The sequence below is a fragment of the Dipodomys ordii genome, unplaced genomic scaffold (assembly GCF_000151885.1).
Source record: "Dipodomys ordii isolate 6190 unplaced genomic scaffold, Dord_2.0 Scaffold93, whole genome shotgun sequence".
Classification (NCBI taxonomy): Eukaryota; Metazoa; Chordata; class Mammalia; order Rodentia; family Heteromyidae; genus Dipodomys; species Dipodomys ordii.
Window position 1 is genome coordinate 541,490 of NW_012267309.1, and position 23,511 is coordinate 565,000.

Here is a 23,511-nt window from a genome sequence, read left to right on the forward strand (position 1 = left end):
CCAGTAGCTGTGAGGTCTGCAGTCACTTCCCCAAACTTCAAAATGCTCTTGCTGTTATGTTCCAATAGCAAGGAGGCTTCAATGATTACCTTTGTACAGTGCAGAGGAAAGGCACGGGATATTTCCTCCAGTGGCATAGGGTTTGGGTGAAGAGCATTTCCCTGTTTTCATTTCACCTCATTTCACTGGGCTTGGTGCGGTGGCTTTCACTTGTAATTCTGGCTACTCAGAAGGCTGAGATCTGAGGAATGCAGCTCAAAACCCAAGTAGGAAAGTACATGAGACACTTACCTATAATGAATCACCAAAAGTCAGAAGTGAACTGTGGTTCAAGTTGTAGAGTCAGCCCTGAGCAAAAAAGCTCAGGGACAGAGCTCTGGCCCTGAGTTCAAGCCAAGTATGGACATACACACACACACACACACACACACACACACACACACACACACATGCACACACACACACACAATGCATACATGACCTCTCTCCAAAGAGCTGAATTTATGTTACAGATTTGTGGAGAGTCATTAATCTAGTCCCTAAAGTTACCCGAGCTTCAGTTTTTACTTCCTGGCTTTGGTTGTGTGGTATGGAAAACCAAAATGACTATGGAAGGATTCATGTCAAAGACACACACTAGGCAGTGGGATCAAGGAAACACACTTATTCCTTGCCTCATCAAGTTTTCTATATAAAGAAGATAACAGAATGAAGTGTGTGTGTGTGTGTGTGTGTGTGTGCACGTGCGCGCGCGCTCCCCAGAGCCTGTGAGATGCAGTAATAGGCATTCTCCATCATGGTTGTCTCATGGAAGTCAATGAACTGTTTCTTGCTAGTGTTATCTTTACTTTGCTCATTTACTTATCTATTGTGCCTCACTCCTGAGACTCACAAGAAAGGTTTGGATTGCCTGCTTCAGGAGTATAATGTCAGCCTATAGAATAATATCAGGATGGAAGGCATCTCTCTTGATAGAAGACTTTCTGTGCTGATTGAGGAGCTCTCAGCATGGCCAGGGCAAGGCATGCATGGCTAGGTATGAGGGACAGGTCCGTGGACCATATAAGAAGTTGCTCCTAAGGAGGAGGTCATGAGACATTTTTGAGAAGGGAAAAGGGACTTCCGGTTAAATGGGAAGGGAGACAACAGGGTTGAAGAGATGTCTCAACGGATAGCCTTGCCCTGTGTGCACTAATGGTAGACCTTGGCTGTGATCTTTACAGGAACCTGATGATTATACATAACTGGATTTGAGGTTTCACCAGTCACAACTGACAAGAGAACCTTGCAATGATTGATCCAAGGGAACAAGAGTGTGGTTGATAGGGTAGGCCTGGAGCCAGCAGGAGAGGAAGGGAACTCAACAGGAAGATGCAGGGTGGGGATACAGGAGGTCATGTGTCTTTAGAGCCTTTAGATTGGAACCTTGGACAGAAGGTCATGGTCAGTTGGAGTATGAGTAGATGCATCAATCTGGAAATAACCAAACAGCTTGATGACGTCATTGCCATGGACTAGGAGGTGAACAGGATTGAAGGAGATGCCAGTAGATCAGGGTATCATCCACATGGACACCAGTGCCCCTAAAAGGTGAGAGATTGGCCAGTTAGGTGAGAGCATGTGTACCCTTTGTATTGAGGAAAACCTGGCCTTCTGGGCTGGCCTGAGTGGGGATAGTGTGGAGAAAGTCAGGTCTGAGATCAGCCACAGCAGTAGGTCAAAAAAGAGTGACACCCATGGGATAACTAAGTCGTAGGAACAAGGACACTGAGTCAAGGAGAGGAAGTTCAGGCAATTTTGAGGCATCTATGTAGGGCAGTGGACAACTGAGGTGGGAGGTGGGAGCTGTGACCTGTGATCTTAGCTGATGTGACATCACTAGAGTATTCATGCTACTTGTCGTTAGAGCGGTCCTCAGCACTTTGCTCTGGCTTCTGTTGGATATGATGAGAGAAACCCCCAAGTGCTCCTTTCTTATGTCAGTTCTTCAGTGAGTTACATCCCTCCCAGGAAGCTCCTGTGCCCTGTCCATGAAAGATATCATAGAAGGCTGTCCAAGTAGAGTCAAGAGCATGGATTGTCCTCCGTGACCTGGATGGTCACTCACCTGCAGCTTCCAAGGGTCCATCCATGGCCTACATACATGTTCTTATAAGTTATTCAACTGAAGTTCCCATGCTCACCTGATCTTTTCCTTGTCCCTTTCAAGTCCTTTTCTAGTTGCCATTTACCAAGTAGAGTAAGCCAGGCTCATTATTTTCTCCCTTTCTCTTCCTTCCCTTTCCTTACCATATGCTTACACTCCTCCTGGCATCCCCCTCCTTTACACACACATTCACACACATGCACACACGATACATTATTCATCCATGCTTGTGCTATTAGGTTTGGTTTGGGATTCTACAGAAGATTCTCTCTCTCTCTCTCTCTCCCCCCCCCTTTGGATCTGATCATTGCCCCCTAGCTTTTTTGCACAAGACTGGAGCTCTAACATTTGATCCACAGCTCCATTTCCAGCTTTTTGGTGGTTAACTGGAGAAAAACGTCTCACAGACTTTTCTGCTTGGGCTGACTTCAAACTGGGATCCTCAGATCTCAGCCTCCTGAGTGGCTAGGATTACAGGCACAAACCACTAGCACTCAGCTTTGGTTATCTTTTTTTGTGTGTGTGAAAATACTGTACAAAGGGGTTACAATTACATAGGCAAGATAATAAGTACATTTCTTATCAAGCATTGTAGCCTCCTCTTTTGTTTCCCCTTCCCATCCCTTCCCAGCTTTGGTTATCTTTTAAGGCATTGTACAAAGAGATTTCAATTCAACATATCAGTTTATAATTATAATACATTTTCAGGTTTTATTATTTATTATCTTTAAGTAGTTGTACAAAGGGGTTGTGGTTCAACATATCAATCTATGAGTGCACTGCATCCTGATCCTTTCATTTTTCTCTCCTATCTCTCCCAACCCTACCCACCCCCTTACATATTATGGCTATATTCACCCACCATTCCTCTCTGCATCCGTCTGCCCCTCCTCTCCTTGAGGCCCAGCTTCCTGACAGTCATTTTGCTAACCCATATGTTAGTTGTTCGAAGGAGTTTCATAATTGGAATCTTCCCTTGAACATACCACACTTTAGTCAATTTTTGTGTATGTATGCATATCACCCTTAATATGTTTACATATTTATTTATAATTTAGATCTAATGTCCACCTATGAGAGACAACATGCTCCTTTGTCTCTCTCCGTCTGACTTACTACACACTAATCTGTTCCAGGTGTCCTACCCATTTCCCTATTAAGGACATCTTCCTGATGGGTGAATACAATTCAAACCCAACTTTTTACTCTCACTTGCCCTTCCCTTGTCAGCTCAAGTTTCAACTTACTTTTTGTTTTATACATATAGTTTGAAAGCTCCTTGTGGGTTTAAAACCAACCCCCTTCTCTTTACCCATTAATGAATGGACCCATATTTGACTGTCATGAGCTTCCTATGTCACAATAAAAGCCAAGTTCAAGAAGCTCTCTCACAAACTGTCATGGTTGATCAAAGCAGGACATTTTGTTTGATTGATGTGTATGGGTTTGTAGCCCTAGGTCATCCAAGAGCATTACAATCTGTCTGAAGGTAGAGGTTCAAGGGTAGATAGCTGTGGGCTGATGTCACCACTAATTCCATGGTACTGATCTTATGAGGCTGGAAGGGAGGCAGTGTGATGTGAACTATCTCTGCCTTCATGGGTTGGGTGGATGCAGGAAGGAGATCCAGAGAGGTGTGGCATATCTGAAAATGTGTTCTGAATATTTGAAACGGTGGAGCAGCATAACATGTACACACATGGCTGCTTTCTGGACTGATCATACTATCAGGTAGTATACATATAGTCTGCCTAAATGTACATGGCAAAAGCACCCAGAGTCTCACCCTGTCTTGTCTTTGTGGGATCCACAGCATTCCTCCTCAGAAGAGGGCTACTGGCTTTCTGTCAGAGGAACACTGTGAGGCTGTCACTCATTCTTAGGTCCCCTCCTCCCTCTCTCCCCAGCCTTTGTTCTGGAGAAGCCACTGTGGGTGGCCCACTCTGCCCAGCAGCAATCCACTTTCTGAATAGTCCATCCGGCCACAGGAGCATCAATCCTGTGTCCCCAGCAAATCCCTTCTGCTCCTCCTGGCCCTGGTGCTCCAGGCAGAGATGCTCCCTCTACTCTACTGTGGGAAAATGGCCTGGGAGAATGAGAACAAGTAGTCGGCCAGCATGGGCTGGATGTTCAGTTATATCTGCAGCAGAGGTAGGCAATATTCCAGGAGAGGTTGGAGAGGCTTCCTTGAGGAAGGATCCACCATTTCCTGGGTCCTTACTTTCCCTCCAGTGGCTGGCATCACCACCACCACCACTCCACACACATTTCCTCACTTCCTCCATGAAGAGTGCAGAAGAAAGTCAAGGAAAGAGCCAGGAGCTGGAAGCTCACTTCTATAATGCTAGCTACTCAGGAGGCTGATATCTGAGGGTCATGGTTCAAAGCCAGCCCAGGAAGAAAACTCTGTGAGATTCTTATTTCCAATTGATCAGCAAAAAGCCAGAAGTAGAGCTATAGCTCAAGTGGTAGAACACCAACATTGAACATAAAAGCCAAGTGAGAGTACAAGACCCTGAGTTCAAGTCCCAGTTCCAGAACAAAATGAGAGAGAAAAAGAGGAAGGAAGGGAGGGAGGGAGAGAGAAAGGGAGGGAGGGAGAAAGGGAACAAAAGGAAAGAAAGTAGAAAGGCAAGAACAAAATACAAACGATATATTTTAGTTCACTTTTTTCCAAGGGAATAATTGGGAAGAAAACAATTAAAAATGAATCAAGAGTTTGAACCAAACAAAAGCACGAAGTCTTTCCCTTTGTCATACTTTAAACACCTCAGTCCAAGATCTGCCTGAGGCTGGCGGTTATCTCACAGGGGCTGGCTGTTAGTGTGGTTGGGTCTTCTGGTCTTTGTCACCTACAGGTGTTAGGCCTGTGCATTTCCTGCCTCTGCCCTGACTTCCTGCCACTTGCCTTGGGCATTACCCCGGAGTTATCCATACCTGCCAGTTACCTGTCACTGGGAGTACTATATGTACAGGTGAGGGAGATTGGGAGCCGCCTACAGTACCTGTTCTCTTGGGGAACTTGGAGGAAGTATGGGCCTTTGCAGAAATGGCTGCCCACAAACAAGACACTTTCCATTTCCACCTTGTGTCACTTCCCTCTATATATTGTTTTATCATCAATGACCTGAGCTACATGAGTACAACTGAACAAATAGTGATCAAACAACCATCAAGAAATAAAACACATCTGGGCACCAGTGGAGCATGCCTAGAATCCTGGCTACTCAGGAGGCTGAAATTTGGAGGATTGTAGTTTAAAGCCAGCCCAGACATAAAAGTTGGGGAGACTCCAAAGTAATAAGCAAAAGGCTAGGCTGGAGGTATGGCTCAAGTGGTAGGACTCCAGTCAAGGCAAGCAAGAGTCCCTGAATTCAAACTCCACAGTTTGAGTCACTGAAGTCTTCCTGGAGGAATACTTCCTGGACTCTTGTGTCTACAAGAGTTTTATTTTGGTTTTATATTTGAGCTTTACCACCTAGGTGTCCATCTCGAAACACAACTGTTTGCTGTTGGGAATTTAATAAACATAGAGTACTGGAGTCTATTTTCTTCTTTTGAGACTCATTGATACAGCCATATTCTGTGAATTCATATTGTATGAATAGATATATTACATAATTGATTTCTTAGTCTATCATTTATAATATGGTTTGTTTATGGTTTTAAGCAAGCATAAAGAGGGCTGGGAAGGTGGCTCAGTGGTAGAGCGCTTGCCTTGCATGCATGAGGCCCTGGATTCGATTCCTCAGCACCACATAAGCAAAAAGAAAAAAAAAATCCAGAAGTGGCGCTGTGGCTCAAGTGGTAGAGAGCTAGCCTTGAGCTGAAGAGCTGAGGGACAGTGCCCAGGCCCAGAGTTCAGGCCCCACGACTGGACCCCCCCCCAAAAAAATAAAAACAAGCATAAAGAAAGCCAACATAAATATTCCAGGACATTCTTTGGGAGCATAGCATAGTTCATACACTTTTTATACCTGAAGGTGGAGTGTGTGTGTGTGTGTGTGTGTGTGTGTGTGTTCATAGTGGGACTTGAAGAACCTAGGGCCTTAAACTCTTCTTTGGCTTTTTTGCTTAAGACTGTTACTTTACCAACTGAGCCACACCTCCATTTCCAGCTTTTTTATTGGTTAATTAGAGATAAAAACCTCATAAACATTTTATACCTGGACTGGCTTTTGAACAGTGGTCCTCAGATCTCAACCTCCTGAGTAGCTAGTTACAGGTGTGAGCCATCAGTACTTTGCCTAAAGGTAGAATTGTTAATACACAGGAATATGATTTATAAGTGGTCATCCTGTTCGTTTTCCAAAGTGGTTAAATCAGTATGTACTCCCAGAAGCAGTAGAGGAAGACCCTTGTTGCTCCTGTTATCTGTACATGTGTAAAATTATCAGTCTTTTAGATGATTGCCACAGTGATCTTAATTAGCATTTGCCAGTTTCTCCTGAGGTCATTGCATCATTTCCCAGGGTGATCTAGATCCTTCGTATCAGTTTTGTTTACTTGTTTGTTTTTAGAGGCAAGGTCCCCTGTGTGGTCCAGCTGGCTCTGAGCTATTAGGCTCAGACAAGCCTCCTGGCTCAGCTTCATGAGTATCTAGGACTACAGGCACTCAGTACCACACCTGTCTTCCCAGTCAATTTTAACAAGAAAAATCCCATCAAGATTTAAGACAAGATATATTAGTGGAGACCGGAGGTGATTTAGAAACCAGAGTTCTGAGCTCTGTTTCATCTCTATGAACTCAAGATGAAGGACTCTAAATCAAGAAGACTGACAGTTTGGTCAATTTTCTCCTAGGACCAAGGTTTATAGATATTTGTGTATCTTCTTGATGCTTTGGTGTTTATATAGTTCTTTATACATCCCAGCTCTCCTGTCAACCGTTGAGGTTTATAAGCAAAGCAGACATAAATCACCTCACACTATAAAACCACTCAGTTGTCCACCTATATTAGAAAAAAATATGGTTAATTGTGTGTTTGGTTTTTTTTTCCTGAGGGGGGGGCGGCATTTACCACTAACCAAGTATGGTTTAATCAGCCATGTGGCCATAAAAAGGAGTTCACATCTCAGGAGGCCAGCAATGCACTTGGGGAGAAAGGAGCTGTTTCCACAATAGGGAAGTTTCAGAATAGTCACCTGCCAGAGCTAAGAAGGTTCTGGCTGTGAATCTCCCACTCCACTAGCTGCCCTAAGCAGTGACGTACAGACAAAACCTGGCCACTGTGCCCAGCCAAGCACAGCTTGAAAAGAAATTCTGGAGCGTCTTGAGATGAATCGTACAGAGCAAGGAATAAAGAAGTGTGGCCGCATTTGGTTTCAAAGCCTTAGCTTTCAATGTGGAACTGCTCATGACCTCTTGCAACCTGGGAGAAATTTCTCTCATGTGCAGACATCTTGGCCCTGGCATCCAGGACACAGCGAGTTCTTTCTAAGGAACCATGTGCTGGGATGCACTGCTTAGAGATGGGGCTCTCAGCTTCCTTGTTTTAGCAAATGCAGGGGCTGTGGAGGTTTCCTGGGACTTCCCTGGCTTGCCCTTTCTCAGATCTCATGATCTGAAGGGCTTGGGTTGCAGAAATAGTTAGTGGTGACTGGAACACACTACTGGGAGATTCATCTGGACCCTGGTCTCCAAGTTCTGTGGGTCAGGAGGGAGACGGAAAGGGCATGCACAGGGCTCCCTCACAGTCAAGAGTGTCCTGTGTGTGTCTTTCAGTGGGGGTTCTCATCGGCGTGGTGTCACTCCTGAGGCTCAGCCCACCAGAATATGGGGAGCCCTGAGGATTCCCCAGGATGATAGTGAAAGTAGAATGTGTGTGTGCACACATAGTCCTGGTGCAGCCTCTGCTACTTCTCTCCACGCTGGTGGTCATTTTCTTCTCCAGCATGTGGGGAATTTGTCACCATCATCGCTGAACATTTGAAACCCCAGCCTTCCCAGGGATGAGAGAGTAGAGATAAAAGAGGGCTGTGGGCATAGAGGCTTTCATACCTCTCCATCCATGTTCTAGAAGGTTCCTGGTGAAACAGACAACCCCAACTGCACTCTAAGTAAGGCAGTACCATCTATGGGCTGTACCATCTATGGATCTGTCCCAAACCCAGACTCTAGTTAAGAAGAGAATGCAACCCAGTGGACTTCTTGGATTCCCCAGAGCCTGGGCTATTCACCCTGAACTACATTGCGCTCTGCTAACTCCAGAATCATCATCTTCTCTTCCTCCTCCTCTTCCTCCTCCTCCTCTTCCTCTTCTTCCTCCTCCTTCTTCTTCTTCTTATTTTGGTGCTGGTACTGGGGCTTGAATTCAAGGCCTGGCACTGTCCCTGAGCTTTTGTAGTCAAGGATAAGGTTCTACAAATTGACTACAATTGGAAGCTAATTGGAGATAAAAGTCTCACAGTCTTTCCTGCCTGGGCTGGCTTTGAACCACGATCCTTAGATCTCAGTCTGCTGAGTAGCTAGGATTACCAGCATGAGCCACCAGTCCTGGCTTCTAGAATCTTCTGAGCCCTCTGGGGCTCTGGGGCCTTGTTGGACCTTCACAGTGGCCCAACCCCAACTGTCAGTATCTCCTTGTTGCAAGAGCACTGTAACTGGCCTGTCCCTGTCTGACTCTAAGCTGAGCCTTCCTGGGACTTCCAGGATTGGCCTCCATTCGGCCAGGGCCTAGTCTCCCGGGCTCCCACTCCTGAACTGGTTGGAGTAGGGCTGAGGTGGCCTGTCGTCTCTTCTAGGATCAGGGCCAGAGACAACAATGGCTCCTATGCTCTGTGCCTGCTACACGAAGGGAAAGTGCTGCACTACCGCATCGACAAGGACAAGACCGGGAAGCTCTCCATCCCCGAGGGGAAGAAGTTCGACACCCTCTGGCAGGTATGTGCTGTCCTCTCCGCCCTCCTGGGAAGAGCACCTTGTCTACTGCGCCGCTGTCCTCTAGAGTCTTAGATACTGGAGAGGGCATGCCAGCTAGACCCCAGAAGAACCATTCAGAAGAATGCGCACGTGTCAAAGCATAGATGGCCAAGAAAGGAGCTCAAGGATGGGGATGCTGCCGTGGATGCCAAAGGTCCTTTGCCGTTCTCACAGAAACAGAGCTTCTCTCCACGGAGGGTCCAGTGACTTCGCAACTGAGTCTGCCTCTCCCAGACTTCCGGCTGCTGCCAGTCCAGGGACGTGATAGTAGTTGTCATAAAAGGGTGTCTTCTTGGCCCAGCTGTTAGTAACCTAGGAAACAAATCACTGTTCTGGAGTTATTATGGCATTTAGGAGCACTTGCATAGTGCTCATCGCTGCGTATCCATCCATCTCTGGGGAGCATATATTGCTTTTCTTGATTCTACATTAGCTGATGATTCCGAGAATGATGGCTCTTTGGGCACCATTTTAGCAGAGCTACCGTGTGTGTGTGTGTGTGTGTGTGTGTGTGTGTGCATGCGCACACGCGCATGCTCAGTTTTGAACATGGAGTCTTTCTCTCCCTTGACTTTTTTGCTTGTGGCTGGTACTCTGCCATTTGAGCAATACCCTCTAGTCTAGACGGTTCATTAGAGATGGAGTCTTACAGACCTTTCTAGCTGGGCTAATGACCATGATCCTCTAGGTCTCAACTTCCTGAGCAGCTAGGATTACAGGTGTGAGCCCCAAATGGCTAGCCTGACTAGTAATCGCCATGTTTAACTCCTGTAAGTAAGGGACATACTCAGGGGTGAGTTTAACTCTCCTCATGCAGGCCCATCCAGAGTCACACATGGGGGCCAACCTGGATGAAAGGACCCAACTCCCTGTCTTTTTAAAAGCTAAGGCCATGGATTTCCACATTCCCTTTAAAGAATTGGAACTAACTTTCCATACTGTGATTTTGTTCCTAATTCTGTAATGAAAAAACATAGGTACTTGGGTTTTTTTTGTATTGTGAATATTCAAACACACCAGTCATGATGGAGACATTGTCTTTTGGCTTCTAGTCTCATTCCCATGTGTCTGTAGGCTTTTCCTGCGGTGCCATGGTATTGATTTGAAAAAGTACTTAACCTTTGTATACTTAGGGTACAAGGCTCTAGAGGTAAAAAAACTATTGCCTTCCAGAAGTCAGGCAATATTATATTTCAATCACAGGCTTTTTCTTTTTACAAGAATCTTTTATGAGCTGGTTGCTGGTGGCTCATAATTGTAATCCTAGCTACTCAGAAGGCTAAGATCTGAGGACTAGGATTCAAAACCAGTGTTGGTAGACATATCTGATAGACTCTTGTCTCCAATTAACTACTCAAGACCAGAAGTGACACTGAGGCTCAAGTGATAGACTGTTAGCCTTGAGCTCAGAGAAGCTCAAGGATAGCCCCCAAGCCCTGAGTTCAAGCCCAACAACTGACAAAAAAAAACCCAGGGGTGAACGTGTAGTTCAAGTAGTAGAGTGCCAGCCTTGAACAAAAAAGCTTATTGAAAAAGCTTAGGCCCTGAGTTCAAACCCCAGTACCAGAATAAAAGCAAACAAAAACCCAAAACAAGAATCATGGCTGATGTGCATTTAGAGGCACCTGGCTGGGGGTGGAGAGGGGCTAAGTGTAACTCAATGGTAGGTCCTATGGGTGAAGCCCTGAGTTCAATCCTCATTGTTGTAAAACTAATAATAATTTTAAAAACAAAGTCATGTGCAATGACACATCCTTGTACCCCTAAAGCCAGAGAGGCAGAGGCAGGAGGATTATGCATTTGAGGTCACATAGAGAAACTTTATCTCAAAAAGTAAAAAAAAAAAAAAGTGGGCAAATTAAACAGTCATACTTCCCATACGCCAGCCTAACTCTTGAAGATCTCACGTCTGCTCACTGAACTTCTAAGTGTCTCACATTGTGTTTTAGTTCACAGTGGCATTCAGCACTACTAATGGTTGAAAAGTTCCTTCCCAAGAATTGGCTATTTTGTGTGGATTGCTTTGGTTTATCATAGTAGTGAGCCTTAATTAAATGTTGTACATTTTCTAATTTTTTAAAAAGTGTGTGCCAGTACTGAGGTTTGAACTCAGGGGCCTTGCAGTCTGGTTTGGCTTTTTTACTCAAAGCTGACACTCTATAACTTGAGCCATACCTCCACTTCTGGATTTTTGCTAGTTAGTTGGAGATAAGAATCTCACAGACTTGGGCTGGGAAGGTAGAGCGCTTGCCTTGCATGCCTGAGGCCCTGGGTTCGATTCCTCAGCACCACATAAGCAAAAAGCAAAAAGCCAGAAGTGGCGTTGTGGCTCAAGTGGTAGAGCGCTAGCCTTGAGCTGAAGAGCTGAGGGACAGCGCCCAGGCCCAGAGTTCACGCCAACGACCAAAAAAAACCAACCAAACAAACAAAAAAAGAATCTCACAGACTTTTCTGCTTGAGCTGGTTTCAAAATGTGATCTTTAGATCTCATCCTTTTGAATAGCTAGGATTACAGACATAAGCCACCAGTGCCCTGCTAGCCAACATCTTTTATATGCATAGCTATATTGGTTATTCCTGACAGCAATCCCAGGTACATCTACATATGTCCCACTGCCAGGCCCAGAGCTATTTCCCTGAGAGCTGGTCACTGTACACTGTATTAGGTTTATCGTTTTTAACTTAACTTAGAGGTCTGCATACACACAGACCACATCCAGCTCCAGATCTGTTTCTGTGGCATTCTTGAAAATGAAACAAACAAGGAACTGGTCATGGTGGTACACAGCTTTAATCTCAGGATTTTTGTTTATCCAAGGTTTTGATTTTTGTTTTTGGTGTGTGTGTATGTGTGTGTGTGTGTGTGTGTGTGTGTGTGTGTGTGTGTGTGTGTGCCAGTTATGGGGCTTGAACTCAGGGCCTGGGCACTGTCCCTGAGCTTTTTAGCTCAAGGCTAGTGCTCTGCCACCTGAGCCATGGCTCCATTTCCATCTTTTTGCTGGTTAATCAGAGATGACAGTATCATAGATTTTCCTTCCCAGGCAGCCTTCGAACTGCAGTCCTCAGATCTTAGCCTCCTAAGTGGATCACAGGCATGAGCCACTGGCATCAAGTAAGGTGTATAAATTCCTGACTCAGCTTTTCAATTCTACCCTATCACCAAGACCTAAGTGATGGAGACCTGTGGCTCCTCAGAGCCTTAAACATCACTCTCTAGTAGGTTCCAGAAATAATCTCTGCCCTTCTCCTGAGGACATCTGGGCTGTGGTTACAGCTTCCCATTCTGTATCTTTGGTTCAGGTTAAAACCTGACTGGCAGGCCTCACTCCTTTTCCCCAATCCTTGGTTCCATTATTCACCACACTTTCTTCCTGTCTTCTCTTCCAGCTCGTGGAGCATTATTCTTACAAGCCAGATGGTTTGTTAAGAGTTCTTACAGTGCCATGTCAAAAGATTGGCTCACAAACAGGTGAGTTACACAGCCAACTGAGCATCTGTCTGGGGATATTAGTCATAATCAGCCTCCTTCAGATTTGGTCTATTCCAAGTTCTGGTGGGGACTTGTTTTTACCTAGTGATTAGATGTGATGTCACTCCAGGTTCAAATATCATGAATCAAAAAATAGTCAATGGGCTTTGATTAGTGCTTGCCTAGCATGTATGAGGCCTTCGGTTCGATTCCTCAGTACCACGTAAACATAAAATTAATAAAAGGAAAAATAATCATTAAAATATTTTAAAAATAAAAAATAGTCAATTGGAGACGAGGCACCTGTGACTCATGACTGTAATTCTAGCTACTCAGGAGGTTGAGGCCTGAGGATCGTGGTTCAAAGCCAGGAAGGGAAGAAAAGTCTGTGAGACTTTTTTAATCTTTAGCTAAGTAGTATTTCCTACTAACTCCAGAAGTAGAGCTGTGGCTCAAATAGTAGAGCAGTAACCCTGAGCTAATGGTCATGCTCAGACCCTAAATTCAAGTTATAGTACTAATACACACAGAAAAACAGCCTATAGGATTGTATACTTGTGGCTCAGGTATATATTCCTAGCTACTCAAGAGATTGACATCTGGATGGTAGTGTTTTAAGCCAGCCAGGGCAGATAAATACAGACAGTCTTGTCTCCAACTAACCAGCAATGAGCTGTCCTGGAGCCATAGCTTAAGTGTTAGAGCACCATTGCTAAGTAAGAACGTCAAACAAACAAGCCAAGTAAGCATGAGCCCCTGAGTTTAAGCTCTAGTAGTGGTATACACACACACACACACACACACACACACACACACACACACACACAAATAGTTATTAAGTCATTACACTTAAAAACCTAATGACATGAACAGCCAGTGATAAAGGATTGCAAAGAAAAGAATGCAGAATTTGCTCTCTTCTCAAAAAGCAATGTGTTCCAGTCACATTGATGGATTGGCAGTAGCAATAGAGATAGTAGAGATAGTAGATTTCATCCACTAAGACAGCAGTGATTTTTCCAGCCTCTAACCTACAAACATTACCTTTGCAGGTCAGCTACAGAATGCGAGTTCCCCTCTTCCGGTAAGTGAAATTTAGCAATAACAGCCAAGGAGAGGTGATTGTGTATGAACACAGCTGCAAAGCAGGTTTAGCTAACAGTGGGGAAAGCTATTGTTTTAGCTAGTATTTATTTATTTAGTGCTGGTACTGAGACTTGAACTCAGGATCTTTCCCATAGATTTTTTTCACCCAGGGATGGAGCTCTACCACTTGTGCCATAGCTCCATTTCTGCTTTTTTGGTGGTTAATTGGAGATAAGAGTCTCATTGATATTCCTGGCTTTAAACCTCGATCCTTAGATCCCCAGAACTCCTGACTAGGATTACAGGCATACCACAGTGCCCAACCCGTGGATGTCTGGTGCCCTTCAAAAGACACTCGTTGTGAGCTGGGAATTCCAGTGAGTATCGGATACAATTAGCCTGATTTGCTGCTAGGCAGACATCACTTCTTAACTTCCAGGTTAGGTAAAATTCTTCCCTTTGCCTCAAACTATACAAAATGAGGAAGGAAGTTAATGTTAAATCAGACTTGGGTGCTGGGCACATATCTTTCACGATCAGCCTTGAACATCTATGTTAACACCTGTGTAGAACCCTCAGGACCAGGAGTGTAGTTGGCCAAACACAGGGTGTGGTTAGGATGGCTCCCTGGGTGGTCTGCCTGACTCTTTTGCTATCAGAGGCCTTGACCTTGCTGGGTAATAAACTGGCTTGAGTGAAGCTTAGGGGAGGGAGGCCTGGGATGGGATCTTGGTGTAATCCCAAGAGATGCCCCCAAAGAAGGGGGCTGGCTTGTCCACAGCTATGACCTCCCTCCACCTCAGCAGGAGGTGAGAGCGGCCAGGGTTTGCCCATGCACTAACCATGCCCCGAAGAGAAAGGCCACCTTCTCTGTCCTTCCAGTCTGTTAGGAGCCGATGCTCACACTGCTATCCCAGCAGACTTCAGAGGGGACTTCCCGTTCTTCTCAAAGCCATGTGGGAAGTGGGTTCTCTCCACCACATCCTGGCTTGCTGACCCCTGAAACACAAAATCCACACAAGGCCAGATTCCAGGCTCTGCCTCAGAGGCCCTGTGGAAGCCAGGAATACCTGTGGTAATACACGGACAGACCTGGAATTTACTGAGATAGTAGAGAGCTTTGGGACCCTCTCTCTCTCTCTCTCTCTCTCACAGACACAGACACACACACACACACACACACACACACACACACACACACACACACACACACCCCCTTATGACATTGTCACGGTTTTTATCCTACCACTAAAGATTCAGGTACATCTGCCTTCAGATTGCATGTTCATGGAGACAGATCCATTTCCTTCTAGATGGATGAGAATTTAGGGCTCCACTCTTAACTCCAAATCCTACTTTCGCCTGTATATCATACAATGGCTTCAAAAAGTCACCTTGCTTTAGAACCATTTTCTATACATACAGAAAAATATGTGGATGCCCCAAGCATAGATCTCAGTGAATTTCCAACACAGTGGTCCAACATCCATACTGAAGAAATAACACCAGCCAGTGGTTAGCTCTATAGTGTTTTTAGGATGATTGTGCCAAGTGGCCACTTAAAAAAGTAAGAAATACTTCCCAGTTTTCTTCTACATCTTGCTGTCCCAGTGGTAGACTCTTCCAGAAGCTTTCTGGTCATCAAGAGTTATGCACAGGGGCCAGGTGCTGGTGGCTCATGTGGGTCGATGGCTCACGCCTGTAATCCTTAGCTACTCAGGAGGCTGAGATCTGAGGATCACACTTAGAAGCCAGTCCAGGTGGAAAAGATCCTGAGACTCGTATCTCCAATTGAACACCAAAAAGCTGGAATTACAGGCTTGGCTCAAGAGATAGAGAGCCAGCCTTGGGTAAAAAATCCAAGCAAGAGTATGAGCTCAGAGTTCAAGCCTTAGCAGTGGCATCAAAATAAATAAACAAATAAATAAATGTCACTGAGGCAGCGGGATGGCGAATCGGGTAGAGATGGGCAGGGGAGGCGGGCTTATCTCAGAGGTGAAGCTACAGAAGCAAGTTCAAGCAGTCTGCTATACAATCTGCCCTGTATTTGTTTCCTGTAACTAAACTTACTGTTCCTCTTACTATTATGGTTTCTAGACTTGGTTACCGGGTGGAATAATCTCAAGAATCAAATCCTACACCTTCCCAAAGCCTGGCCACAAAAAGGTGCTAAATGGTCCCCTGCTTGCTGTTGCTAACTAAGTGGTCCTGCATGCTCATGGTCCCTGTACCCACTGCCACACTGCTTCTGTGTCTGCCTGCCTGTCTGTCTGTCTGCCTGCCTGCTTGTCTGCCTGTCTGCCTGCCTGCATGCTTGCCTGCCTGCCTGCTTGACTGCCTGTCTGTCTGTTTCTGTCTCTGTCTCTGTCTCTATTTCTGTCTCTGTCTCCGCCTCTCTCTCTCTCTCTCTCTCTCTCTCTCTCTCTCTCTCTCTCTGGATGTGTAGCTCTGCTAGTACCTGTTGTCCTGGGCATCCCATGCCAGATGTACTCTATCCTTCTCCAGTGGGTCCTAGTCATCTGCTGCCAGATTCAGACACACCCAGATGCTCACATTGTTAAAGCCTGATGTTACTGTCACTTCTCTGAGTGTAGTCTATGGTGGTTCATTCCATGTCAGAAAGTCTGGGCAAGCCAGGTGCTGGTGTCCCACACCTGTGATCCTATGTATTCAGGAGGCTGAGATCTGAGGATCACAGTACAAAGGCAGCCTGAGCAAACAAAGCCAAGAGACTATTATCTCCAACTAACCAGCAAAAACCAAAAGTAGAAATATGGATCAAATGGTAGAGCACTAGCTTTGAGAAAAAAAAAAAAGCCTAGCAAAAGTATGATACCCTGAGCTCAAGTCCTAGTATTAGCATCAAAAAAGGAAAAATAAAAAGATTGAATCAATTTTTAAACAGAAATCAATATTAGAAAATTATCTGATTAATATTGTGAAATTGCTTACTCAGTAAAAAGAAAAAAAAGATTATTGCCTAATTAAATGTATAACAATACACTGAATTTTCAAAGATGCTCAAAATATTAGGGGATCATCACCAAAGAGTTATATGATATAAGCTCTGGATTAAATATACTATTAAATGTCTGTTTTTACCAATAGATGAAGAAGAGTCCACTATTTAGCCAATCTCAAGAAAGAACTTGCTAAGAGAGCAAATTTTAACTTCTTCATGGTTATTTTTAATAACTTGGGTACAAAAATTCATGTGAGAACTTTAATGTCTATGTTGTTCATGAAAATTATGCTTTAAGATTATTTAGATAAAGTAAAATTATTTATAATAAAAAACTAAAAGGAGGCCAAGCATCAAAGTCTCTCACCTATAATCCTAGCTACTCTGGAGGTAGAGATCTGAGGATCATAATTCAAAGCTTAGCCCATGCAGAAAAGTCCCAGATATTTTTTTATCCCTAGTTCACCAGTAAAAAACCAGAAGTAGAGCTGTGGCTCAAGGGATAGAGCTCCATCCCTGAGAGAAAAGCTTGTGGGTCAGTGCTTCAGGCCTGAGTTCAAGCAAAAGAATAAATATAAAAACAAATAAAAAATAAAATAAATAAATAAAAAATTAAAATAAAAATACCTAAAACAGATACAGTTTAAACTTTTCTTTAGGAATCAGAAACATTATTTACAAAATTATAATCATTTACAAAATGTAAGTGAATTTTATACATGTACTTTCAAATCCTCCTCGTCATTACTCTGAGAGTTTTTGTTGTAATTTTATACAACTGTTTTGGGCTAAACATTGTTCTCAAAGACTTGAAGGCAGCTTTTTTTGTTTCATATTTCAAGGTTATATTCCCTAAGATAGTTAGACTGAAATGCATCCCAGAATTTCTCATGCAAACCTAGCTTTCCTGTTATATTCAATACAAATGTTGATGGTTAAGGTATTTTAAAAACGTGTTTAGTAGGGTGTGGTGGCTCACACCTGTAATCCTAGCTGCTCAGGAGACTGAGATCTGTTCAAAGACAGTACAGGCAGGAAATTCTGTGAGATTCATATTTCAGTTAACCAGCACGAGTCTTGAGTGAAAACACACACACACACACACACACAAACTTGTATCTAAAACTAGTTTACTAGGGCTTACTCAGTATGGAGAGAGAGGGAAGGAAGGAATTCTCAAATTGCACTTTTTTTTTTTCCTCCTGGCAACATCTCTAAGAAAAGTATTTCCCTATAACCCTAAAGGACTACAACATTAGAGAACTTCCAGTAATGCGGGAGATTAAGCCACGTGTTAATTTTCACTCACCTATGAAAGCCTGGCCTTGCAGAGAGCTCCCAGACACTGGAACCCCTGACCTCTTGTAGACATTGTTCCCAGCTGCAATCCTGGGGAGCATGTTGTCACCTGCATTAACACTGTTTCCTTAATTTGAAAATGTCTTTCAAGAAATTAGGAAGAAAAGCCAATACCTAGAAAACAATTCTGTAGAAACAGAAAGTTTCAAAATGTCAGTTGCACAGTCCAATTGTTTTTCTCTTTTGTTCTCTTTCAAATTCCCAGTTCTTCAAAAATAAATGGTACTAAAAAAATCATTTGCCAAATGCTTTCTCTATTTGTTGCTGAAGCTTAGACATCATCTATCATCATTCATAATCAAGCATGCATTTTAAAACAGTGCTGTAGAGTAGTCTTAATATCTGAATTTAGAAAACTTAGGAGTGGCAAAATGCCCATTGCTCACACCTATAATCCTAGCTATTCAGAAGGCTGAAAAATCGCTATTCAGAGACAGCCCAGTCAGACAAATCCATGAGAATTCTTACCTGTAATTAACCACCAAAATGTCAGTGGTGAAGGTGTGGCTCAAGTGGTTGAGTGACAGCAGTGAACAAGAAAGCCAAGTGATCACAAAATCAAAAAAAGTATAACAAAAGAAAAACTTGTAAATTACCAATCACTGGTTTAAAAATAAGAAGCTCAGTTTGGTGGTGCCACCTCGTGGTGATCAGGCATTATGACGACTGTTTTTGTGATCTGGCAAAATAGGGAGAAATTTACAATCCATTTCCACCTTCATATCTTTTCTGTAAGAGATGAGTCTCTCAAATGTGTTTGCCCAACCTCGCTTTGAACTGCAATCCTCAGATCCAAAAGATTTCAATATTTTTCTAATAGCCTCTGTTCTAACCATTGTTCCACCAATTCCTCTGTTGGGTGATGACATTTTTGTTTAATTGTAATAAGCATTTTGAAACCCACTTGCTTTGGAGAAGCTACAGCCCCATACTGATGTCGTATGTGGGTAATGGGACAGGTCTTGAACCAAGATACCTCTCTCCTCTAGTGAGCTATCTTCGGACATCCTTTAACCCAGGTCTGTTCAGGTTTTTGTCTAGAGATCTCAGAACTCTCCTGCCACCAGGAAAATCAAAGGAGTTGAGCTGATTGTAAATGCTAACCCAAAAAGACTTTTCAAACTCTTTTTAGTCTGGAGTTTGATGAAAGGATGTGCTAAGCAGAAGGGAAGATAGAAAACTAGGAATCACTGGGTTTCTGCTGGGATAGATTTTGGGTTTTTGTTTGTTTTTGAAAGGGAATTATAGTGTAAGTTAGAAGTGAATTCAGACACACCAGGTGTATAGAAATGTTGAAGAAAAGTAGACTGTCATTTGGAATTATTTGTACTAACTCTCTTGTACCACTTTAAACCATTTTAGTTTCCATGCCGTTATAAGAAGTGATTTTCTTATTCAGCCATCCACTCATCCATTCCTGCATTTATCACATTAACATTGAGCACCCATCATACCAACATAGACATGATATAGCTGCTGCTGCTGCTGCTTTTGTGTGTGAGGGTGCTGGTACTGGGGCTTAAACTCGGGGTCTTTCTCTTTTATTTGGCTTTTTCTCTCAAGGCTGATGCTCTACTATTTAAGCATCACTTCCAATTCCAACTTTTTTTGGTGATTAATTGGAGATTCGAGTCTCTTGGATGTGCCTGTCTAGGCTGGATTTGAATTGCAACCAATCTTAGCTTCCCAGATAGCTAGAATTACAGGCATGAACCAATGGTGCTTGGCCCATGACATCGCTTCTAATGTGATTTCATGCTGTTTCACCCCAAATATGCACTCTGGTGTCATTTGTAACAACATCACAGTTAATTTCAGTATGTAATTAAGACTATATGGTTAAGAATGTCCATATAGGAACATATAAGACCACATGTTCATTGACTTCACCAAAAGGTCTGTTACCACCACAAGCAATGCCAGCCTCTGGTGCCCAGTAGGCAGCATGGAAGAAGGAAGTCAAGTGTTTGGGGACACATGACCCAGTGGTGGTACTGAAGCACCGTGACACCATCATTAGGCTTTGGTTCCACTGCTCTCAGTATCAGCCGTTTAGGCAAGGATTTACTGTGTGCCATAGGATGGGCGTCTGTGTGATGCTAAGCTTGATGTCTCTGCTGCTCTAAATTTCCTCCAAGTTTAGTGTTATCTCATTTTCTTCCTGGCAAGTGTTTGGGCACTTATAAGATAAATAGACATGTATTAAGATGTTACTCAATGTGAATTGAGTAAAAGAGGCATTGACTCATGGGTCTCTTGGAAGCCGTGTTGTAATAATCACTTTGCTCTGATTTGAGGTGAAGATGAGTCAGGAAGACTCCAAAGGAAGATACTCCATAAAATCCTTAGGAATACTCAGAGTAGATTTCCCCCCAGCTGTTTCCTGATGCAAATTAATGTTAAATAAATAAACAGGAAGGCTGACCCTAGTAACCTCCTCCAAAGGCTTTGCTTCAGATACACTTTATTTACTTGCCACGGGTATGAGGAGGAATTACATCCCTACAGGTAAGTGAAGAGCATCTATGAATATTAGAATGATCATTGCCATGATGATGATGATGATGATGATGATGATGATGATGATGATGATGATGATGATGAACGTATCTCACCTGGGCAGGTAACAGGCAGGCTTCTCCTGCTGGATCTTGTGTTCCTTGGCCATGGCAAACCCTCTGACATCAACTCAAATATTGCTAGTTCTCCATCACTGATAAAAACGCCTGTGGAGACTAGATTGCACACATGCTGAGAGCTGTAGGGTAGAGCAGAGGGTAGATATTTAATTTTCCTTTGTAAATAACTTCCATAAAAAGTGAGATCCATTGAGACAGCGTTAAAGGTAGGAAATGAGTCCAAAGGGAACTGAGGCTTTTTGGTCTCAAAGAAGGTGGGAAAAGGACATAATAAGCGTGGAAATGAGAATGAAATTCTCCCAGGACAAATAAAACAAACTGTTTCTTACCCCTCTTGGGGAGCCTGCAAAGACTCCTGAGTTGTTCAAGGATGAAATTGTTTAGCCTATCCCAGAATCCAAACAGGTGCCTGAAGAATGAGATAAACCTTTTGTTTCCTTGCCTTTTCCCCTTAAATCTTTTCCTTTATCTTCCTTGCATAAGCTAAACTGTGAATCCTTGGAAATAAGGGGGAAAAAACTATAATTACTCTGGTCCCGTGGACAATGCATAATTGAAGAAGAATGACGCGTGGTCTTTTGCGTTCTCCAGAGCGCCTCACCTCGTGGGAGCCGGCCAGAGAGCACTGTGTCCTTCAATCCCTACGAGTCAGACCGCGGGCCCTGGGCTGCAGAGAGAGGTGAGCACCACGCAAGGTCATCTGTGACTTGCACACCTTCCATAGCATCTAGAATCACAAAAGAGGCAGAGTTCCAGCAGAACCAGGCAGGAGTTGCTTGGGCTGGACCAGCCTTGCCTTAGCAGCCCCATGCGCTGCTTCTCAAGTGCTCTACTGATTGACACCATTATAAAAGCCCCCAAGAGGATGACTTACACCCTACCTCCCAACCAGACCTAGTTGAAAACCCTTGCTGCCTCTGATCTAGAAGACCTTCCTTTTTATTCTTTCTCCTCACTCTGCCTTTAGTTCTCAACTATACTCCAGGTGACCAAAGATGGGTTGTGACTTCAAGAGAGGAGGGGTACTAAGCCTCAGAGCCCAGCATGCCCTGATCTCCTTGCAGGCCCTCAGAGAGAAGCCATGCCCATGGACACGGAGGTGTATGAGAGCCCCTATGCCGACCCTGAAGAGATCAGGCCCAAAGAGGTGTACCTCGACCGAAGCCTGCTGACCCTAGAAGACAGCGAACTGGGCTCCGGAAACTTTGGGACTGTCAAGAAGGGCTACTACCAAATGAAAAAGTAAGCAACATTGTTCTCCTAGGTTACTGTCTTCTGCCCAAAATCCAACCTAGTATAAACTTGTCTTCTTTTTTCTTTTTCTTTTTTGCTAGTACTGGGGCTTGAACTGCTTGAACTTAGAGCCTTTCACTCTTGATTGGCTTTTTTGCTCAAAGCTGGTGCTCTGCCACTTGAGCCACAGCTCTACTTGTAGCTGTTTTGGCAGTTTATTGGAGTCTCAAAGACTTTCCTGTCCAGGAACTTTGAACTGTGATCTGAGATCACAGACTCGTAAGTAGCTAGGATTACAGATGTGAGCCTTCAGCCCCCAGCTTCCTTTAGGCTTTTCTTTCTCAGAAAATATTGACTAGCTCAGCATGATCTAAAGTGATATTTGTATGATAAAATGAAAAGTCTAATTGCTTTGCAAACTTGTTGAGGCTAGCTTAAAATGAACAAACTATAACATGGAAATATACTGGAATATTGTGTTTGTTTTTAACCAGGAGCTTTTTATATTTGGTACCAGTACTGGGGCTTGAATTCACTTGACTTTTCCACTCAAAGCTGGAGCTTCACCATTTGAGCCACACTTCCATTTCTGGCTTTTTACTGGTTAATTAGAGATAATAGTTTCTCAGATTTGTTTACCTAGGCTGGTTTTAAATTTTGATCCTCAGATCTCAGCATCCTAGGTAGCTAGGATTCCAGGCATGAACCATCAGTACCAACTAACTATGAGCTTTAATATGTATACATATATTAATATTATAGCTGAACCTATATGAAGGAAATTTTATATTCTTATGCATATATGCATAAGAATAGATGACAAATAGGAGGATATTAAAATGATCTGAGTATATCACAGCTGTTGGGGTTTATGTGGAAGTTATTTAAATATTTGACAAGTTAGGGTTTTTCCTTGGTTTAGGGCAATCTTTGCACCATCTGCACCATTAGTTATAAGTAATGTGTGTTTGTAAACTGAGAGAGTGTGAGAATTGCTTTACAGAAGACCCTTCTGTTTCGTGGCTGATATTTCCATGTTTCCTGCATAGGGAACATGCTTTGCATAATATGTTTTTCTAGACGTGAGCCATTTGGGGTTGTTTCTCATGTGCACTGATTTGTTTTCAGAGTTGTGAAAACAGTAGCAGTGAAAATCCTGAAAAATGAGGCCAATGACCCGGCTCTGAAAGATGAATTGCTCGCAGAAGCCAATGTCATGCAGCAACTGGACAACCCCTACATTGTCCGCATGATTGGGATTTGTGAAGCGGAGTCTTGGATGCTGGTGATGGAGATGGCAGAACTGGGTCCTCTCAATAAGTATTTGCAACAGAACAGGTATCATGGTGCCCAGAATGTCCTGAGACTAGGGTCCACATTTGACTGCACTGAGCCTGATTTCTACAGGAAACCTCCCTTCTCCTCCCTTTCCACACAAGTCTATGCTCAGTGAAATTGAGAGAGGAAGATGACCTAGGAAGATGGGGAAAAAAACTTAGAGGAAAACTCTGAGCCAATTATTTTATCTTCATTCTCCTCCTTGACTCACTGGAATTATCCAGTGTTAGACTTTGACTCAGGATTTCTTTTTTTTTTTAATTTAATTTTATTTTATTTGTGAACATACTGTACAGAGGGGTTACAATTACATGGGCAGGATAATGCGTACATTTCTTACCAAGCATTGCAGCCTCC

The 23,511-nt window shown here is 43.6% G+C and overlaps 1 protein-coding gene across 2 annotated transcripts in view; it reads left to right on the top strand.

The window, feature by feature from the left end:
* Syk (spleen tyrosine kinase) overlaps positions 1-23,511 on the top strand; it is a 45,393-nt gene that overhangs the window by 9,524 nt on the left and 12,358 nt on the right. Inside the window, exons 3-9 of one of the 2 annotated variants that reach the window (XM_013026413.1) lie at positions 8,891-9,029; positions 12,456-12,537; positions 13,590-13,621; positions 15,721-15,789; positions 21,175-21,262; positions 21,648-21,825; positions 22,945-23,154. In XM_013026413.1, the coding sequence (XP_012881867.1) occupies positions 8,891-9,029; positions 12,456-12,537; positions 13,590-13,621; positions 15,721-15,789; positions 21,175-21,262; positions 21,648-21,825; positions 22,945-23,154 (798 nt within the window). The remainder of the gene's footprint in view (positions 1-8,890; positions 9,030-12,455; positions 12,538-13,589; positions 13,622-15,720; positions 15,790-21,174; positions 21,263-21,647; positions 21,826-22,944; positions 23,155-23,511) is intronic. The other variant, XM_013026416.1, reaches the window with a different exon arrangement.